This window comes from Lepidochelys olivacea (assembly GCF_965140295.1).
Source record: "Lepidochelys olivacea isolate rLepOli2 genome assembly, chromosome: 7".
In the NCBI taxonomy this organism is placed as follows: Eukaryota; Metazoa; Chordata; order Testudines; family Cheloniidae; genus Lepidochelys; species Lepidochelys olivacea.
The window spans coordinates 126740311-126757950 of record NC_140417.1 but is presented as its reverse complement, the minus strand read 5'-3'; the positions used below and the strand labels follow the sequence as shown (position 1 = coordinate 126757950).

At 42.7% G+C, this 17640-nt stretch overlaps 1 protein-coding gene across 6 annotated transcripts in view; it reads right to left on the bottom strand.

Moving 5' to 3' along the window:
- The window catches only part of ALDH18A1 (aldehyde dehydrogenase 18 family member A1), a 114394-nt gene that overhangs the window by 60684 nt on the left and 36070 nt on the right, over window positions 1-17640 (bottom strand). For 5 of the 6 annotated variants that reach the window (XM_084635313.1, XM_084635314.1, XM_084635316.1 and 2 more), the window contains exons 3-7: window positions 10637-10860; window positions 8739-8888; window positions 8528-8632; window positions 5262-5420; window positions 4664-4754 (exon numbers count right to left, since the gene is read on the bottom strand). In XM_084635313.1, the coding sequence (XP_084491439.1) occupies window positions 4664-4754; window positions 5262-5420; window positions 8528-8632; window positions 8739-8888; window positions 10637-10860 (729 nt within the window). The remainder of the gene's footprint in view (window positions 1-4663; window positions 4755-5261; window positions 5421-8527; window positions 8633-8738; window positions 8889-10636; window positions 10861-17640) is intronic. The other variant, XM_084635317.1, reaches the window with a different exon arrangement.

The following is a 17640-nucleotide window of genomic DNA, read 5'->3' as shown; positions in this document are numbered from 1 at the left end:
CTCTTGTTGCGCGGCCATGGCCTACACCAACACCCTCACTATGTTGTACATTTTTGAGATGATTCACCTTGCCCTGGGATGGTCCACTGTGCCAGCTATCCCACTCCAGACACCATGTGTGTCAAGGCACCTCCTCTGTCTTGCTGGACTTTTCACTTTCCCCTCTGGCAGTGGTGGGGCCTGGGCTAAAATCAGCCCCACTCTAGACAGTGTTTGTCTTCCCCCTCTGCATTCTCTTACCAGTACTGACATACCCTGACACCCGAATATTCACCACTGTCATGTAATCAGGATATGTATTGTAGAAAGTATGTCTTGTGAGGTATCATTCTAAAAGTCTTGATCTGCTAGACATTAATATCTCATTGGATTGTATGTATTATTGTTGTATGTGAAGTTATAAAGTTTGCTATGTACGTGTTACTGAAACATGTTGTGAGGTTGAAAGCACCCACAATCAGCCTTTCGGGTACAACAGTAAAAATGCCAAACAATGCTAATGGCTTACTGAGGACATGCACACAGGTACAAGGATTACCCCAGGGACTGTGCACAATAGAAACTTCACAGAGACAGCACTGCACAACGGGAACTGTTTGACCCAGATCATAGCGAAAAAGCTTTCCAGCAAGTGGGAAGATCATATAAGGGGGGACAATGACATTAAGGGGGGGACCTCTCTCTCCCTGCAACAACACACCTGGAAACACCTGAGGGGCAAGGACTGAACTGTGGGAAGTGAAGGTCCCAGGTTAGAAGGATCTTTAGCCTGTGTATCAAAATCTGGGAAAGCCAAGGCAACTTGCGACTTAAGAGTCTGCCAACCTGTTTATCACTCACAGTGAGAATTTGCTAATTTATATCCAACCTATCTAGTGTGTTAAGATCAGTTTGTGGTTTTTATTTACTAAGGTAATCTGCTTTGATCTGTTGGCTATCCCTTATAATCACTTTAAATTATTTAAGCTCAGTACCAATGTGGACACAAGAACAAATGGATATAAACTGGTCATTGGGAAGTTTGGACTTGAAATTAGACAAAGGTTTCTAACCATCAGAGGAGTGAAGTTTTGGAATAGCCTTCCAAGGGAAGCAGTGGTGGCAAAAAATCTATCTGGCTTTAAGATTAAACTCGATAAATTTATGGAGGAGATGGTATGATGGGATAACATGATTTTGGTAATTAACTGATCTTTAACTATTCATGGTAAATAGGCCCAATGGCCTGTGATGGGATGTTAGATGGGGTGGGATCTGAGTTACTACAGAAAATTCTTTCCTGGGTATCTGGCTGGTGAATCTTGCCCACATACTCAGGGTTTAGCTGATCGCCATATTTGGGGTCGGGAAGGAATTTTCCTCCAGGGCAGATTGGAAGAGGCCCTGGAAGTTTTTCGCCTTCCTTTGTAGCATGGGGCACAGGTCACTTGCTGGAGGATTCTCTGCTCCTTGAAGTCTTTAAACCACGATTTGAGGACTTCAATAGCTCAGACATAGGTGAGAGGTTTTTCGCAGGAGTGGGTGGGTGAGATTCTGTGGCCTGCGTTGTGCAGGAGGTCGGACTAGATGATCATAATGGTCCCTTCTGATCTTAGTATCTATGAATCTATGAAAAAAAATCTACCTCTTGTACTTAATAAATTTATTTTTGTTTTAAACCCAGTTTGTGTAATACAAAAAGCTGTGCATATCTCTCTCCACAGTGAGGCAGAGGGCAAATTTCAATTAGCTTACACAGTACAGTTCTTGGTGAAGCACAACACAAGACAATTTGGGGTTTACTCTCCAGAGCAGGAGTGCACTTGAGTGCTAGGTAATTCCTTAGTTGAAAGCCTTCCCATGCAGTACTGGTTTCCATTTCTGTCTTTCTGCAGCTGGGTGTGTCCCTTTTTGTGCTATAGGAGGCTTGAGGGCCTGGCTTGGCAGGATGGTGTGGGAGCCCAGGTTGGTAGAACAGGCAGGCTCAGTGGTACCCCAGTACATAAGGTGGCACCCCAAAAGGGGGGCAACTCATCACAAGTACTTTCAAGGTAGGCCTCAGGACAGGCCCAAAGAGGGTTCCTCCAGCAAACAAAAAAGAAACCAATTTACAAACACAAAATAAAAGGGGATACCTTTCCCTGCCCCCTTTGCTTGGGTGTTGTTATCTTGCTGTTGTCCCCAGGGTGTCAATCTTTCCCCTAAACAGGCACTCAGCTTTGGGGGTTTCCCCCTCGAGGGAGGAGAGCATCCTCTCTTCCTGGAGAAGCCTGTCTTCCTGCTGCCACTAGCCCTGCAACAGCTTGTCTCTCCTCCCCCTCTCTAACCAGAGCAAGGGCTTTTAAAGATCTCAGGCAGCATTTAATTGGACTCAGGTGTCCATAACTGACCTGAGGGAACTCCTTCTCAGCTTGTAGGAAAAAGGGCCTTTATCACTTTAGGGCTAAAATCATAGAGTATCAGGGTTGGAAGGGACCCCAGAAGGTCATCTAGTCCAACCCCCTGCTCAAAGCAGGACCAATCCCCAGTTAAATCATCCCAGCCAGGGCTTTGTCAAGCCTGACCTTAAAAACCTCTAAGGAAGGAGATTCTACCACCTCCCTAGGTAACGCATTCCAGTGTTTCACCACCCTCTTAGTGAAAAAGTTTTTCCTAATATCCAATCTAAACCTCCCCCACTGCAACTTGAGACCATTACTCCTCGTTCTGTCATCTGCTACCATTGAGAACAGTCTAGAGCCATCCTCTTTGGAACCCCCTTTCAGGTAGCTGAAAGCAGCTATCAAATCCCCCCTCATTCTTCTCTTCTGCAGGCTAAACAATCCCAGCTCCCTCAGCCTCTCCTCATAAGTCATGTGTTCTAGACCCCTAATCATTTTTGTTGCCCTTCGCTGGACTCTCTCCAATTTATCCACATCCTTCTTGTAGTGTGGGGCCCAAAACTGGACACAGTACTCCAGATGAGGCCTCACCAATGTCGAATAGAGGGGAACGATCACGTCCCTTGATCTGCTGGCAATGCCCCTACTTATACATCCCAAAATGCCATTGGCCTTCTTGGCAACAAGGGCACACTGCTGACTTATTGAACCTCATCAGATTTCTTTTGGCCCAATCCTCCAATTTGTCTAGGTCCTTCTGTATCCTATTCCTCCCCTCCTATTCCTACCACTCCTCCCAGTTTAGTATCATCCGCAAATTTGCTGAGAGTGCAATCCACACCATCCTCCAGATCATTTATGAAGATATTGAACAAAACCGGCCCCAGGACCGACCCTTGGGGCACTCCACTTGATACCGGCTGCCAACTAGACATGGAGCCATTGATCACTACCCGTTGAGCCCGACAATCTAGCCAGCTTTCTACCCACCTTATAGTGCATTCATCCAGCCCATACTTCCTTAACTTGCTGACAAGATAGATAAAATATAAAATAGCTGCCTCCACCACCCTCTGGCTGCTCCCAGCCTGACTTGATCACACTCCCACATTCTGACTGGATGATGTGAAGAGTTGCTAATGACAAAAGTGTCAGGCAGTTGGTTCAGCATGAATTAGGAAGCTGTTGTGGCTCCAGCTTCTGCAATGCTAGGATCACAGAGTATACACTGCAACTTGTCACTGTGGTAAAAAACTTACACAGACGAGAAGAGAATCCACCTTGCATGAGGTGCAAGAGTCCAAGGATGGCATTAAAATATGAACTATATAAAAGCATACAGTGGGCTCTGCTGCATCAGAGTTGCCATTGGATCTTCAGCTGCTTTTGAACACCTAGACAGCACGGGGGGGCAAAAGTGCACACTCTCATCTAAACTTGGCAATTACAGCCATGTAGGAGTAACTTCTATCCCTTTTAAAATAATGGAATATTCAGAGAAATCACTAAACCTCTAAAGGATAATGGAATGATGAATGACAGACAGCAGTGGGGGCTTACTAAAAACGTCTTAGCACATTTGATTGCTTTGTTTCAGAGAGTTACAAAATTAGAATGTAGGTTGCCACCACTGTTCGTGTGGCCTGAAGGGGAAAACAACCTTTTGCCAAAAATTGCTATTTATCCAGTGCCCAAATTTTATTTTGCAGCTCTTGTTGCAGAGAGAAGTTTTTGTCTTAGCTCTGAAGAGTTTACACTCTAAAGGAGACCATATACAGACCAAAAAAAAAAAAAGATGGAAAAATATACGACATACAAGTGAATAAATTGGTCTTAGACATGTTTGTCGTTGGTTTTAGGTTTTATGGGGGTAAATAGCAGCGTGTGGCAGGGCCCCCTTAGCTTCTGCCTCTGCTAGGCTCACAAAGTCACTCTGAGACCGTGGCTTTTAACCACTGGTGCACTTTATTCTCAGGCTTGTTCCCACCACTGTTTCACCATGTACAAGTAACCCTTCACCATCTGCAGGCAGGGGAGAGCTGCTTCCATTCCCTGCTTTTTCCCTTTCCTATTGCTCTCCCCTGGCTTCCTTCCCCTGAGGCTTTTATGCAGCCCCAGGCTACTTAGGTAGCAGCTGTCTCTGCCTCCCCAATTAGGGCCAGGTTACCTCCAACCTGCTCTAATTTGTTCCCCTAACGAGGAGCAGGCGTGACAGAGAGCTGAATCTGCAACCCTTTGCCCAGCACCATGTCACAGGGTAGAAATTGTTGATTTAATCACAGGCAAATGAGTAAATCACATACCTTCTACATCTGAGAGAACAATCAGGAGATCAGTCTTCATTTCTACAGCCAATCGTGCTGCCAGACTATCATTATCCTTAACACTAATAACCTGAAATACATAGAAAGGTCAGCAACACCAGCAGGAGAGAGAAGCTAGCAAACACTGACTGCGCCCTACAGTGAACAAGTATCAGTACTAACAGACCCCTCTGTACTGCTTTGTCCATATTATGCTGTGCGCTCTATGGGGTGGAATCTTTGTATGGAGTCGAGCACAATGTTAGCATTCAGTAAACAAGCAGTAATATCCTATCCAAATCAGTCTGTGCTCTGCAAAAAGCAAGCCATGCTAGTGTCTGCTCCCCATCCAAATCAATGCACTTTGTCAAAAGCAAGCCATGTCAGTACCCATTCCCTAATTCCTCTGTCCATACCATTCCGCTTAATGGTATGGACTTTCAGCTCCCAGCATCAATCTGTTTTTTCTATTCTTACATTTTCCATTTCCCCCGTTGGTCACTCCAGGATATCCAGGTTATTACAGTGTTAGTGAGTCATGCATTCATGCTCTAGCAGGTCCAATAGCAGGATCCACCCACTGTAATACTTTACCCACATTTACCCCCTGAAGATCACTGTTTGGTTCTGGAGGTGGAACAACAGCATCATTGGTGTTAATAATAGGGACAATGTTCATCCGCAGCAGCTCATGTAATGTCCCATTTAAATTCCGACGCTTCTGTTCATCATGGAAATCCAAATTGGTGACTAAAATCTGAAAAGCAGAAAGACTCTGAACAAGAATTTGATCTGCAGCCACCAAGTGTGCAAGTAAAGAGACATCCACAACAGATCGGTCAAGGCTCCCTAGGCCACCATGGCAGCAAGAGGGGTTAGTTAAAGGGTGCAGAGGATAGTTGAGAAATTTAATTCTTTGGACCATTATTTATTGTAGAATATGAGACATACATAGCTATCTCCCAATAGCCCTTTTCCCAAGAAATCATAACATGGGCTGGCTAAGTTTCTACGAAACAATCTGAGAAACTCACATGCAGGTTCTGGTTATGACTTTTAAAGCCCCAAGACCATCTGGGATCAGATTATTTGAGACACCCCCTTTCTTCCCATACAATATCTCCACAAATACAATAAACAGAGAGGCTTAATTTAGAGCTTCCTTCCTCTGAACAGGAAGGTAAAGCTGGTGGGTTATTTACTCTCCAATGTCCCTTCAGCTCTGAAATTCACTTCCCCCTTGGTCTGCCAGAACCTAGCTCCATTGACCTTCTGGACATGCTACAAACACCATCTTTTCTTTCAGACATGTAGGGAGGCAGCTGAGTAAAGAAAGGGATGGGAGTTATCGATGACCTGTGGAGGCGATTTTTCCCCATCTCTATTTTGACATTGGGTGCTTATGAGAACTGAGTACAACTGAATCCACTGTGAGACATTGGAGAGGTTTTTGGAATTTTAATTTAGGAGTCCAATGATTTTAAAAGGAGCTTAATTTAATCCTTATAAATATACAGTGGGACAGTTGTGTTCATATTCAAGACAGTGCAAAGATGAGTATATTTTAGCCAGTGAATTCAGTAGATATTGTATGATGGAACACATACAGGGAGCAGATCTACCGAGAGAGAAGGTGACATTAGGTTCTCAGGTACCATGGTGATAGCCGTGGTATAAAGCCCAAGACAGATGTTTATATAGGCAGAGTATAATTGTACTTCATAGCAAGATCTTCTCCAAGTACCCGAGTACAACAATTCAAACAATAATGCTACAACATGAGTTTAAAAAAAAAAAAAAAAAAGAGGCTCATGGCTAAGTGTATACAATATGGAACAGAAGAGATGTTAATGAACAGAGAGTCCATATTTGAGGACTCACTTTTTACATTTCTCTCTCATATGAGCTTTATATTCAGCTTGACAGTTCTAATTTTGTTTGCAGTCAAATGATTAAAAAAATTAATTGCGATTAATCAGGACATTAAAAAAATAGTTGCAACTAATTGCAGTTTTAATTACACTGTTAAATAATAATAGAATATCATTTATTTAAATATTTTTGGATAGTTTCTATTTCAAATATATTGATTTCAATTACAACAGAATGCAAAGTGTACAGTGTTCACTTATTTTTGATGATAAATATTTGTACTGAAAAAAATTTTTTTAATTCATTTCATACAAGTACTGTAGTACAATCTCTTTATCCTGAAAGTGCAACTTACAAATGTAGGATTTTTTTTTTACATACCTGCCCTGCACACAAAAATATAACAATGTCAAACTTTAATGTCTACAAGTCCACTCAGTCCTACTTCCTGTTCAGCCGATCAGAAGTAAGGGTGACATCATATATGGTGTATTGCCATCCTTACTTCTGCTGCAGCTTGTGGTGCCTAGCACTTGGCATACGGCTCAAAATGGGCTCTGTGCTATTGCATGGAGGCTGCATCTTGCCAGAGTCCTCTGGTGCCTCCTGGCTCACCATGGGCACCATTTCAGATTTTGGTTTGATGTGAGAGTGTGTGGGATGGGCAGTGGGGGTGGGGGGGGAGGGAGGGAGAGCGCGAGCAAGCGTGCTGGAGGACAACGAATGTGTGTGTGGTGTGTGTGCTGGGGAAGCACTGTCTCTTTAAGCAGAGCACTCAGGAGCCTGAATGCTTTTTCAGCCAACAGCAGCTGCCATTGGCAACAATGGCTCCTGAAACAACACCAGCTGACAGGCTCCCCCTGTTCCCTGACTCCAGCTCAGCGGCGAGTAGGTACACAGGTGGGGAAAGGGAGACACTCCAACATCAGCCTCTCTTACCCCCGCTCTGCACAGCAGTCAAGAGGCAGGCTCCCAGTCTAGAGCAGCTTGGCCCAGGCGGCTCCATGGGTGCAGGGCGGGGGGAGGAAGTGGGAGCAGCAGTTATCACGAGGGATGGGGGTGTGAGACCAGCTCCGAAGCATTTCACTAATCCGAGCATCTGGTCTGGATATTACGGAGTCTCTTGTTCCCGGGCCACCTCCTGCTTGCTGCCACAGCCTGTGCCTCCCTCCCTGCCCAGCCGCTACAGAGTCCTATCTCCAGAGGTGTGCAATTAACCCTCGTTAAAAAAACGTGTTATTTTGTTGAGTTAATTGCATGTGTTAACTGCAAGTAACTGACAACCCTAATAATAATTCTACATTTGTAAATTGCACTTTCATGATAAAGAGATTGCAGTATAGTGCTTGTATGAGGTGAATTGAAAAATACTATTTTTGTTTATCTTTTTACAGTGCAAATATTTATAATAAAAAGTAATAAAGTGAGCACTATACATTTTCTATTGTGTTGTAATTGAAACTAATATATTTGAAAATGTAGAAAAACATGAAAAATATTTATAATTGGTATTCGATTATTAACAATGCGATTAATACAGCGATGAATTGTGACTTTTTTTAATCTAGTTTATTATTTTCGCATTAATTGCTTGAGTTAACTGCGATTAATTGACAACCCTAGTTTTCAGTCCTTAGACCTTCACTCCTGATCCTCAGCCCCATCTCTTTGGCTTATCGTAGGGCCACCAACCAGGTGGTCTGGGATACACAATTGGTTAAAAAAGTGTCCAAAGCCAGCCAAAAAATGTGTTTTTTCTTTAACTAGAACATAAAAATTTATTTATTTAAGTGATATTTACCAGAACAATTTCCTTTGTGGGATATCATTGAAACCAAGTTCTAAACCTCTCAGAAATGGAATTACAATGGAAATCTAGGAAGACAGTGAGTAGAATGGAACAGGTCCTTCTAGAATTAATAAGATTGGTTCCAAAAGATGGACTGAAGTATCAATCCATGGGCAAGGGCAGGGGAAAGCGCAGTCCCTTACCTGAGCTGCACAAATGCTGTACTGTGTAAACATGGCCTCATAGAGAGCCATCAATCCACTCTGCCCAGCTGCTGCACAGGCTCGTGCCTCCAAGACTGGAATAGCCTTCAAAGATTAGAGAACATCGCTGTCAGCCAATTGACAGGAAGGGATATAAGCCGACTCAGCCCAACATCTAATAGAAGAGCAGATGTCTACCTCAGCCACTCACCATGTCCTTTAGCTGGTTCTGTCCTGAATGCAGGGCCTGCCTCACACTTTGAGAAAGCAGGATCTCATGGCGCAATCGCTGTTTTCCAAAAGCCACAGCACCACTGGTGACTATCATCATTTCCCGACCCTGATTCTGCAGCATTGACACCTACAGGTGTGGAGAATCAAAGATCAGGCCCTAGAGCAGGAAAGTTACTAGCTTACTGATTCCATTCTTCCTCTTTGTACATTTTAAGAGCATTTTGTGCCTCATCAATTCCTGGAGACTGAAGTCTTCTGCTTATCCAAAGAACATATACAGTAAGGAAGTAACAATGTAAGATGCCCCGCTCCTAGGAGAGAACCTGTATGGCCCTTGCTATACTTGACCCCATCATGGTAGCAATTTTTCTAATGTAAGCACCTGGACTAATCAAGCCATAGGACAGGCATCAGGTGGCAGCCAGTTTGTCCACCATCAAAGCTGGTGTGATTTTAAGCAGAGTCTAGAGGCGAGCAGCCCATATCCTATTGCCAGACTTATCGACCAGCCATGTCCACAGCTCATATTTAAACAGCAATGCTACATCTGAGATGTAGAGAATCGGTCTTCTCTTATACCATGCAAACACTTCATGCTTTGCCCCCTCCACCTCCCAGCACCTGGCTTCGTAGTTCCTTTCACAAATCAAGTACCATATACTTCATTGATGCAACAAGGTTTTGTACACACCTATCAAGTATACACTAGATCCGTCCCTCTACAGCTAGGTTTCTGTTTCATTTCAGGCAATACAAGCAAATTACTATATGGATCCCATCCATTCCTGGTGCATGTAAAATAAAAGAGGCCTTCAGAGGCTTTTCCAAAGGTAAGCATGCACATATCCCAGGGACGCAGAAGACATTACTCCTCACTGGTACATGAACTCTAGTACAGATACTGAAATGTCAGTGCTGCCTTCCTACCCAATTGCCTCTTGGGTCTATCTTATTACCTTCCTTTTGCTAAGATTACCTTGGGGGAACATTTCTCTCAGACTGGTTTGTGGGGTTACCCAGTATATCACATCTGCTCATGGGCAAGGAGAAGTATCGCACAGGCCACTGGGGAGAAACCCTACTCAAGTCTTTTCCCAACAGACCATGGGAATCTTCCACAATCTTCATAAGCATCCCCAACATAAATCCAAGTAACTGCATTTTAACGCTAAGCTTTTTGGAGGGGAAGATGTTAACTAAACTCATGTCACTAGAATGAAAAGCCAAGTGGGTGAGGCACTGAGAAAGGGGATGGATTCACAAAGCACTGCAGCATTCTGGGAAGAGTGCCCGTTAGGATAAGAGTCATCAATGTAGCAGAAGTAGGACCAACTCACTAGATGCCAACTGGCAGAGTTTTTTAACCAGAATTTTAACCGGATATGGATAAGTTTTATTTAACTCAATTATTATACATTCATATGTATCAAGTGCAAGTTACTGTGTAATCCAGGTGTCAGACAGAGCAATTTAAACATCAGCAGTGAAGCTCTGATAGAACATTATTCACTGGGATTATACTCCACAGGTATTTTTCAACAAAAGAAGTGGCAACAAGAGATACTCACGTCCAACTTCATCCCAGGACAAAATGTTCTCTCCCATTCCCTGATGGTCCTTCCTCCTCCAGCTGAAGGCAGGAACTCCCACTACATTTATTTCTGCATACTGCAGGTTCTCCTCTTGCACCACTCTACGTATATTAGGCCACATGTCTCCCTCACTACATCTTCCCCCTCTGCATACAGCTCAGTTTTGCCACATGATGATAAAAGCTGCAGTTAAAGTCTCCTGCTAAGTTTTAATATACAAACTTTAAGGAGACATTGACTAGCCAGTTTGCAAGAGCACTGGGTTTTTTAGCCATAAAGTTACCTGCTCAACAATAGATGCCAACCGCCCAAGAGCCAATCCACACTCATCTCCTCGAGTCACAACAGCACTACCCAGCTTCACCACAATCCTTTTAGCATGTTTCAGCTCACTGCGATGTGCGAATGACTTGCCATGTGTACGACTGAGGGGAATGGTGATAAATGGGATGTTGCTCCAGCAACGGATAGATTCGTTCCTTAACACCAGGTTATGGACAGGCAAATCTGTGGTTAAAAAAACAAACAACCACCACATGAAAGACAGGGAGAGATCCCACACTCCTAAATGTTGAGCCCACAACTTTGAACACTTAGTTCAGACCTCCCCCAACCCCTTATCTGTCAAGATTACCCCATCTTGAACCTAAAATCCCACAATGTGCACTCAATATTCTGACTTCCGAGCCCCTGGAACGTATCCAGTTTCCAAGTGACTGAGAAAGAAGGAATGCAAGCCATTGCTGGGGCAGTGTATAAGACCCATACTGGGTCAGACCAATGGTCCATTTAGCCCAGTATCCTGTCTTCCAACAGTGGCCAACGCCAGGTGCTTCAGAGGGAATGAAAAGAACAGGGGCAATCGTCCAGTCCCAACATCTGGAAGTGAGAGGCTTAGGGACACCCAGAGCATTGGGATTGCATTTCTGACCATCTTGTGTAATAGCCATTGATGGACTTATCCTCCATCACTTATCTAGTTCTTTTTTGAATCCAGTTATACTTTTCGCCTTCAGAACATCCCTTGGCAATGAGTTCCACAGGTTGACTGTGCACTGTGTGAAGTACTCTCTTTTGCTGTTTTAAACCTGCTGCTCATTAATTTTATTTAGTGACCCCCTAGTTCTTGTGCTGTGAAGGGGTAAATAAAACATTTCTTTATTCACTTTCTTCATACCATTCACAATTTTATAGACCTCTATCATGCACCCCCTAGCCATCTCTTTTCCAAGCTGAATAGGCCCAGTCTTTTTAATCTCTGCTCATATGAAAGCTGTTCTATACCCACAGTCATTTTTGTTGCCCTTCTCTGTACCTTTTCCATATCCAGTATATCTTTTTTTGAGATGGGGCAACCAGAACTGCACACCGTATTCAAGGTGTCAGCAAAACATGAATTTTATAGTGGCATTATGATATTTACTGTTTTATTATCAATCCCTTTCCTAATGTTCTATTAGTTTCTTTGACAGATGCTGCAAATTGAACATTGGCAACTGGTTGTCCCATATCCTATGTGGCAGGGTGGACTGATTTAATCAAAGCAATTAAAGTAATTAATTTTAATGTTTCATATTTGTCCTTTAAGAAACACTGATTCTCATTGGTTGATAATCATTAAAATACATTTATTTGCAACTAAATATAGCCTTTGCACTAAATTTGGTACTGTTTTTTGCTAACCAGGTGGATAAACTAGATTTATACGTATTTATTAAAGCAATTAAATAGCAAAACTTATCTTCTTAATTTTTATATTTATTACAGGGCTGTCGATTAATCGCAGTTAACTCAAAAATTAATAATTAAAAAAAATAATCACGATTAATCGCACTGTTAAACAATAGAATACCAACTGAAATTTATTAAATATTTTTGCATGTTTCTACATTTTCAAATATATCAATTTCTGTTGCAACACAGAATACGAAGTGTACAGTGCTCAATTTATATTTTTTATTGCAAAAATTTGCACAGTAAAAATTATAAACAAAAGAAATAGTATTTTTCAATTCACCTCATACAAGCACTGTAGTGCAATCTCTTTATCATGAAAGTGCAACTTACAAATGTAGCTTCTTTTGTTACATAACTTCACTCAAAAACAAAAATTTTAGAGCCTACAAGTCCACTCACTCCTACTTCTTGTTTAGAGAATTGCTTAGACAAACAAGTCTGTTTACATTTACCGGAGATAATGCTGCCCACTTCTTAATTACAAAAAGAAAAGGAGTACTTGTGGCACCTAAGAGACTAACCAATTTATTTGAGCATAAGCTTTCGTGAGCTACAGCTCACTTCATGAAGTAAGCTGTAGCTCACGAAAGCTTATGCTCAAATAAATTGGTTAGTCTCTAAGGTGCCACAAGTACTCCTTTTCTTTTTGCGAATACAGATTAACACGGCTGTTACTCTGAAACCTTCTTAATTACGTCAGCTGAAAGCGAGAACAGGCATTCGCATGGCACTGTTGTAGCCTGTGTCACAAGATATATATGTGCCAGATAAGCTAAAGATTCATATACCTCTTCATCAGGGCCGGCCCTAGGTTTTTTGCCGCCCCAAGCACCGGAATGCTGCCTGAGCAAGAAAAAAAAAAGGTGGCCGGAATGCCACCCCTGGACATGTGCTGCCCCAAGCACGTGCCTGGTTTGCTGGTGCCCAGAGCTGGTCCAGTTCTCCATGCTTCAGCCATCGTTCCAGACGACACACTTCCATGCTGATGACGCTCATAAAAAAAAAATGTGTTAATTAAATTTATGACTGAACTTCTTGGGGGACAATTGTATGTCTCCTGCTCTGTTTTACCCGCCTTCTGCCATATATTTTATGTTATAGCAGTCTCGGGTGATAACCCAGCACATATTGCTTGTTTTAAGAACACTTTCACTGCAAATTTGACAAAATGCAAAGAAGTTACCAACGTAAAATATCTGAAGATAGCTATAGCACTCAACCCAAGATTTAAGAATCCGAAGTGCCTTCCAAAATCTGAGAAGGATGAGGTGTGGAGCATGCTTTCAAAAGTCTTAAAAGAGCAACACTCCAATGTGGAAACTACAGAATCCGAACCACCAAAAAAGAAAATCAGTCTTCTGCTGATAGCATCGGACTCAGATAATAAAAATGAACATGCGTCGGTCCGCACTGCCTTGGATTGTTATCAAGCAGAACCTGTCATCAGCATGGAAGCATGTCCTCTGGAATGGTTGAAGCGTGAAGGGACATGTGAATCTTTAGCACATCTAGCACATACATATCTCGTGACACCGGCTACAGCAGTGCTATGCAAACGCCTGTTCTCACTTTCAGGTGACACTGTAAACTAGAAGCTGGAAATGTAAACAAACTTGTTTGTCTGAGCAATTGGCTGAACAAGAAGTAGGACTGATTGGACTTGTAGGCTCTAAAAACTTGTAGGCTCTTTTACATTGTTTTGTTTTTGAATGCAGGGTTTTTTGTACATATATCTACATTTGTAGGTTCAGCTTTCATGATAAAGAGATCGCACTACAGTACTTGTATTAGGTGAACTGAAAAATACTATTTCTTTTGTTTCTTACAGTGCAAACACTTGTAATACAAAATAAATATAAAGTAAACACTGTACACTTTGTATTCTGTGTTGTAACTGAAATCAATATATTTGAAAATGTAGAAAACATCCAAAAATGTTTAAATAAATGGTACTCTATTGTTTAACATCGCGATTAATTTTTTTAATCACGCGATTAATTGCAATTAATTTTTAATCACTTGACAGCCCTAATTTATTATGTTAGAAAATGGTGAATTATGCATTTCATATTTACTAGATGATTAATGTTTTACTTGTGATTTGTGTAAAGTTCTATTCAGAAGGAAATTTAAATCAACTAAAAATGCACAAAACCAGTATTTTATTTTTTTTTAATTAACTAAAACTACTTTATGGATATATAAGAAAAGTTCATCAAAATGTTTTGCATTTAAAACTAACTGATTTATGAAATAAAGGAAGTATTCATTGTAGTTAGTAAATTGAACTGATTGTTTCAGTTCGCCATGTCCTTCAAGATTTTAGAACTAACAAATCTCATCCTCACACCTTATTTTTATTCATAGATGGGAAGAGGAAAACAAGCTTTTCCAGCTACTAATTGGTTTCTTATTGAACTAATCATTGAGCTGAACTAGCTGAATAAAATGAAATTAAAAAAATATTCTCTCTGCACTTGCAGAAGAGGCTAGTGCTGTCAAAGGCTGGTTTAGCACTTCAACAAACTCTGGTTTCAGGTGTTTAGCCAGTGACCTCCTCCAGTTGAGCAGTTTGACTTTCTTTAACACTTGGCAGCAAACATGTACTGGTTAATATTATTGTTATATGCAATTTAAATTTTAATATAAATTATATATTATATAATATAATAATCTGTAACATAGGTTGTCAATTTCAAATAATTTTTTTTTAAAACCCCAACCCAGCACCCTGCCCGGAGCGGGGCTGAACCACGTGGTCCAGCTTGCAGACTGGCTTAAAACGGCTCACAGGCCAGATCCAGCCCGCAGGCCATAGTTTGCCCACCCCGTCCTAAACTGTAGTAACTGGAATCAAACTTTGGATAAGTCTAAGGAACAAACAAAGGCACTGCAGGAATGGTGAGCATTCTTCCCTCTAAGTTAGTAATGAACCTGATGCAATGCCTTCTAGCTTCGTGCTGAAAGTGCCATCATAAGGTTAAGTCAGGGGTTCTTAAACTGTGGATCGAGACCCCAAGGTGGGTCAGAACCCCATTTTAATTGGGTCACCAGAGCTGGTGTTAGACTTGCTGGGGTCTGGAACCAAAGCCCAAGCCCTGCCACCCGGGGCTGAAGCCAAACCCCCTGGGCAGCAGGGCTCACATTACAGGCCCCATACCTGGGGCTGAATACTCCTTGGGCTTTGGCTTTGCACCCCCACCCCAAAGTGGTGGGGCTCAAACTTTGGCTATCGCCCCCCCCCCCCCCCCGGGGTGGCAGGGCTTGGGCGGGCCCAGGCTTCCGTCCCCGCTCCTGAGGACATGTATTAATTTTTGTTGTCAGAAGGGGACAGCAGTGCAATGAAGTTTGAAAACTGCTGGTTTAAGTGGTACAACAGTGATTATGGCAACTTGTCTAATCCTTAAAGATCCAGTAGCCCTTTTCCCAAGAGTCAGGAAATTGAGTGTGCTCTCCTGATCAAACTTGAAATGATTGCAAGAAAATCAAAGGGGCAAAATGTGGCAGTTTCAGTGTTTCACACAATAAGTCATCCAATTTCAAATTAAATGGATATTTTGGATTCACTTTCTCTCTGTCTGGAGGAGAGGATGGGTCAGAAAATCTTACTACAGGAGATAAGAGAAGCTTAGTTAATAATTTCTCTAGGCCATAGTTAAATGCATTTCTCCATCACCATAGACTCCCAGACCATCTTAGTGAGTTAATTATTCTAGAAGGCTGCACTGAAAAATGCTGCATGGTCCTCTACATATTCTGCTTCTTACTTGGGAAAGAAGAGAAAGAAAACGCAACTGTACCTGTATCTTGCTGGGGCTCTCGTTCAAAGGTTATTAGCCCTCTATACAAAAAGACAGATAAAGGATTGAGTGGGGTTCCACTCCCCTGCCCAATTTCGTTGATTTTCAGGGTAACAGAATGACACTGCATACCACACAACATAAGCCAGGAAGGGCTGAAGCAGGTAAAAGCTGACAGTGTTCTCAGCACTGTACAAGACAAATACAGACCTTTTTGGCTAACCCTCTAGGCCGGTCCTGAGAACATCAGGGAGCCCTTGTTGTTGTATCAGTTATGTCAATCAGTATCTAGTCTGAAGTATTCCCAAGCAGTTTCGCCCTCTGAGAAGGAAGCAGCATTTTTTGATTGCAGTAGAGAACTCTGAGGATTTCAGGCAAAGCGTGAACGGCTCACCTAGCTCCTCTATCCCTATGCAAACTTATCTATTCTGATTGTGTCCTGGCCAGCACAGGGAAGAAAGTTAGGTCAGAGGTTACACCACTGAAGCACATTTCTGATGATGTGGGGCTTTGAACCATCCACACATTCCTCCTGTAATTCCAATTAGTTTCAGGAATTCTCACTGCATACAGGGGGAAATTGGTATGGGCATCTAAGTAGCTCTTCCATCAAATTGTACCAGGTGAAAAACTCTCTCAGCATCTTCCTTGCCTTCCAAATATGCCCTGTTGAACAGGACCAGCAGCACTGCAGGAGAAGCACTCACTGCAGCTTTTATGTCCAGCCTGCTGCTAGAATATAAGAGACGTTTCTGATATTCAGTCAAACATTGAATACTGGCAGTTGGGCAATGTTAGCTCCTCTTTAGGTCAGTGCTGTTAAGGGATAATTCACAACATTTCTATGGGTAAAGTTGATGGGGTGTTCACCCCACATAAGGCAGAGCAGATTAAATTAGGTTAGTTTGCTGAAAAAGCTGCACCTGGGGGAGAGTCAACGATTGAAAGGCCAATTGAAGATGGACCCAGAAAAGAACACACAAGTGGGGCTGATATAAAGCCAGGAAGTTGGCAGCAGTCACACCCTAGGAGAAGAAAGGTATGTTTGGGGCTACAGAGTTAAAGTAGCCTGCAGCCACTCCCTGGCAGGAGAGAGTCTTGGCTGCTAAACCTAGCAAAGGGGGAAGCAGAAGATGCAGAAAGGAGTCCAGGGAAAGAGCAACAGGGTCTGAGAGGAAACAGACCACAGTTGCTAATCAGAGAGCGTCCCTGAACTGGAACCCAGAGTAGAGGGCCAGCCCAGGTTCCCCTACCAGTCACAGGGGGAAGCGGCATGGACTGGGATCACTGTCCAATGGGACTTTGATACCCTGGAAGGTGAAGACTATAGTAACCTGGCTGGAGGGCCAAGCCATGAAGAGAGAGCATTCTGAGCTGCAGAGAGAGATGGCAGGATGCACGAATGAGTAGCAGAAGGGGGCATCAGACTTGGAAGGCGCTAATTCCCAGAGCAGCCAGGAGGTGTTGCCCTGGCACAGTAACTATTAGAGAGTTTTAGCACTTTAAATATATGCACTACATTTAACGTTGCACTACTGGAGTCAGCGGAGCCGCAACAGACAAGAAGTGAGGGCAGTTGAGGATAAGCTACCATTTTAGATATTAATTGTTCATACCTGAAAGACTTGGGTGAGAGGGGGGAAGCACTACTCACACACAGACCAAGTATTCATCCCACCCCTGTTGACTCAGCAGGCTCTAGTTGGCAAGGCTACTGAGCACTGATGTCTCAAGTTTTCTTCAAAACCAT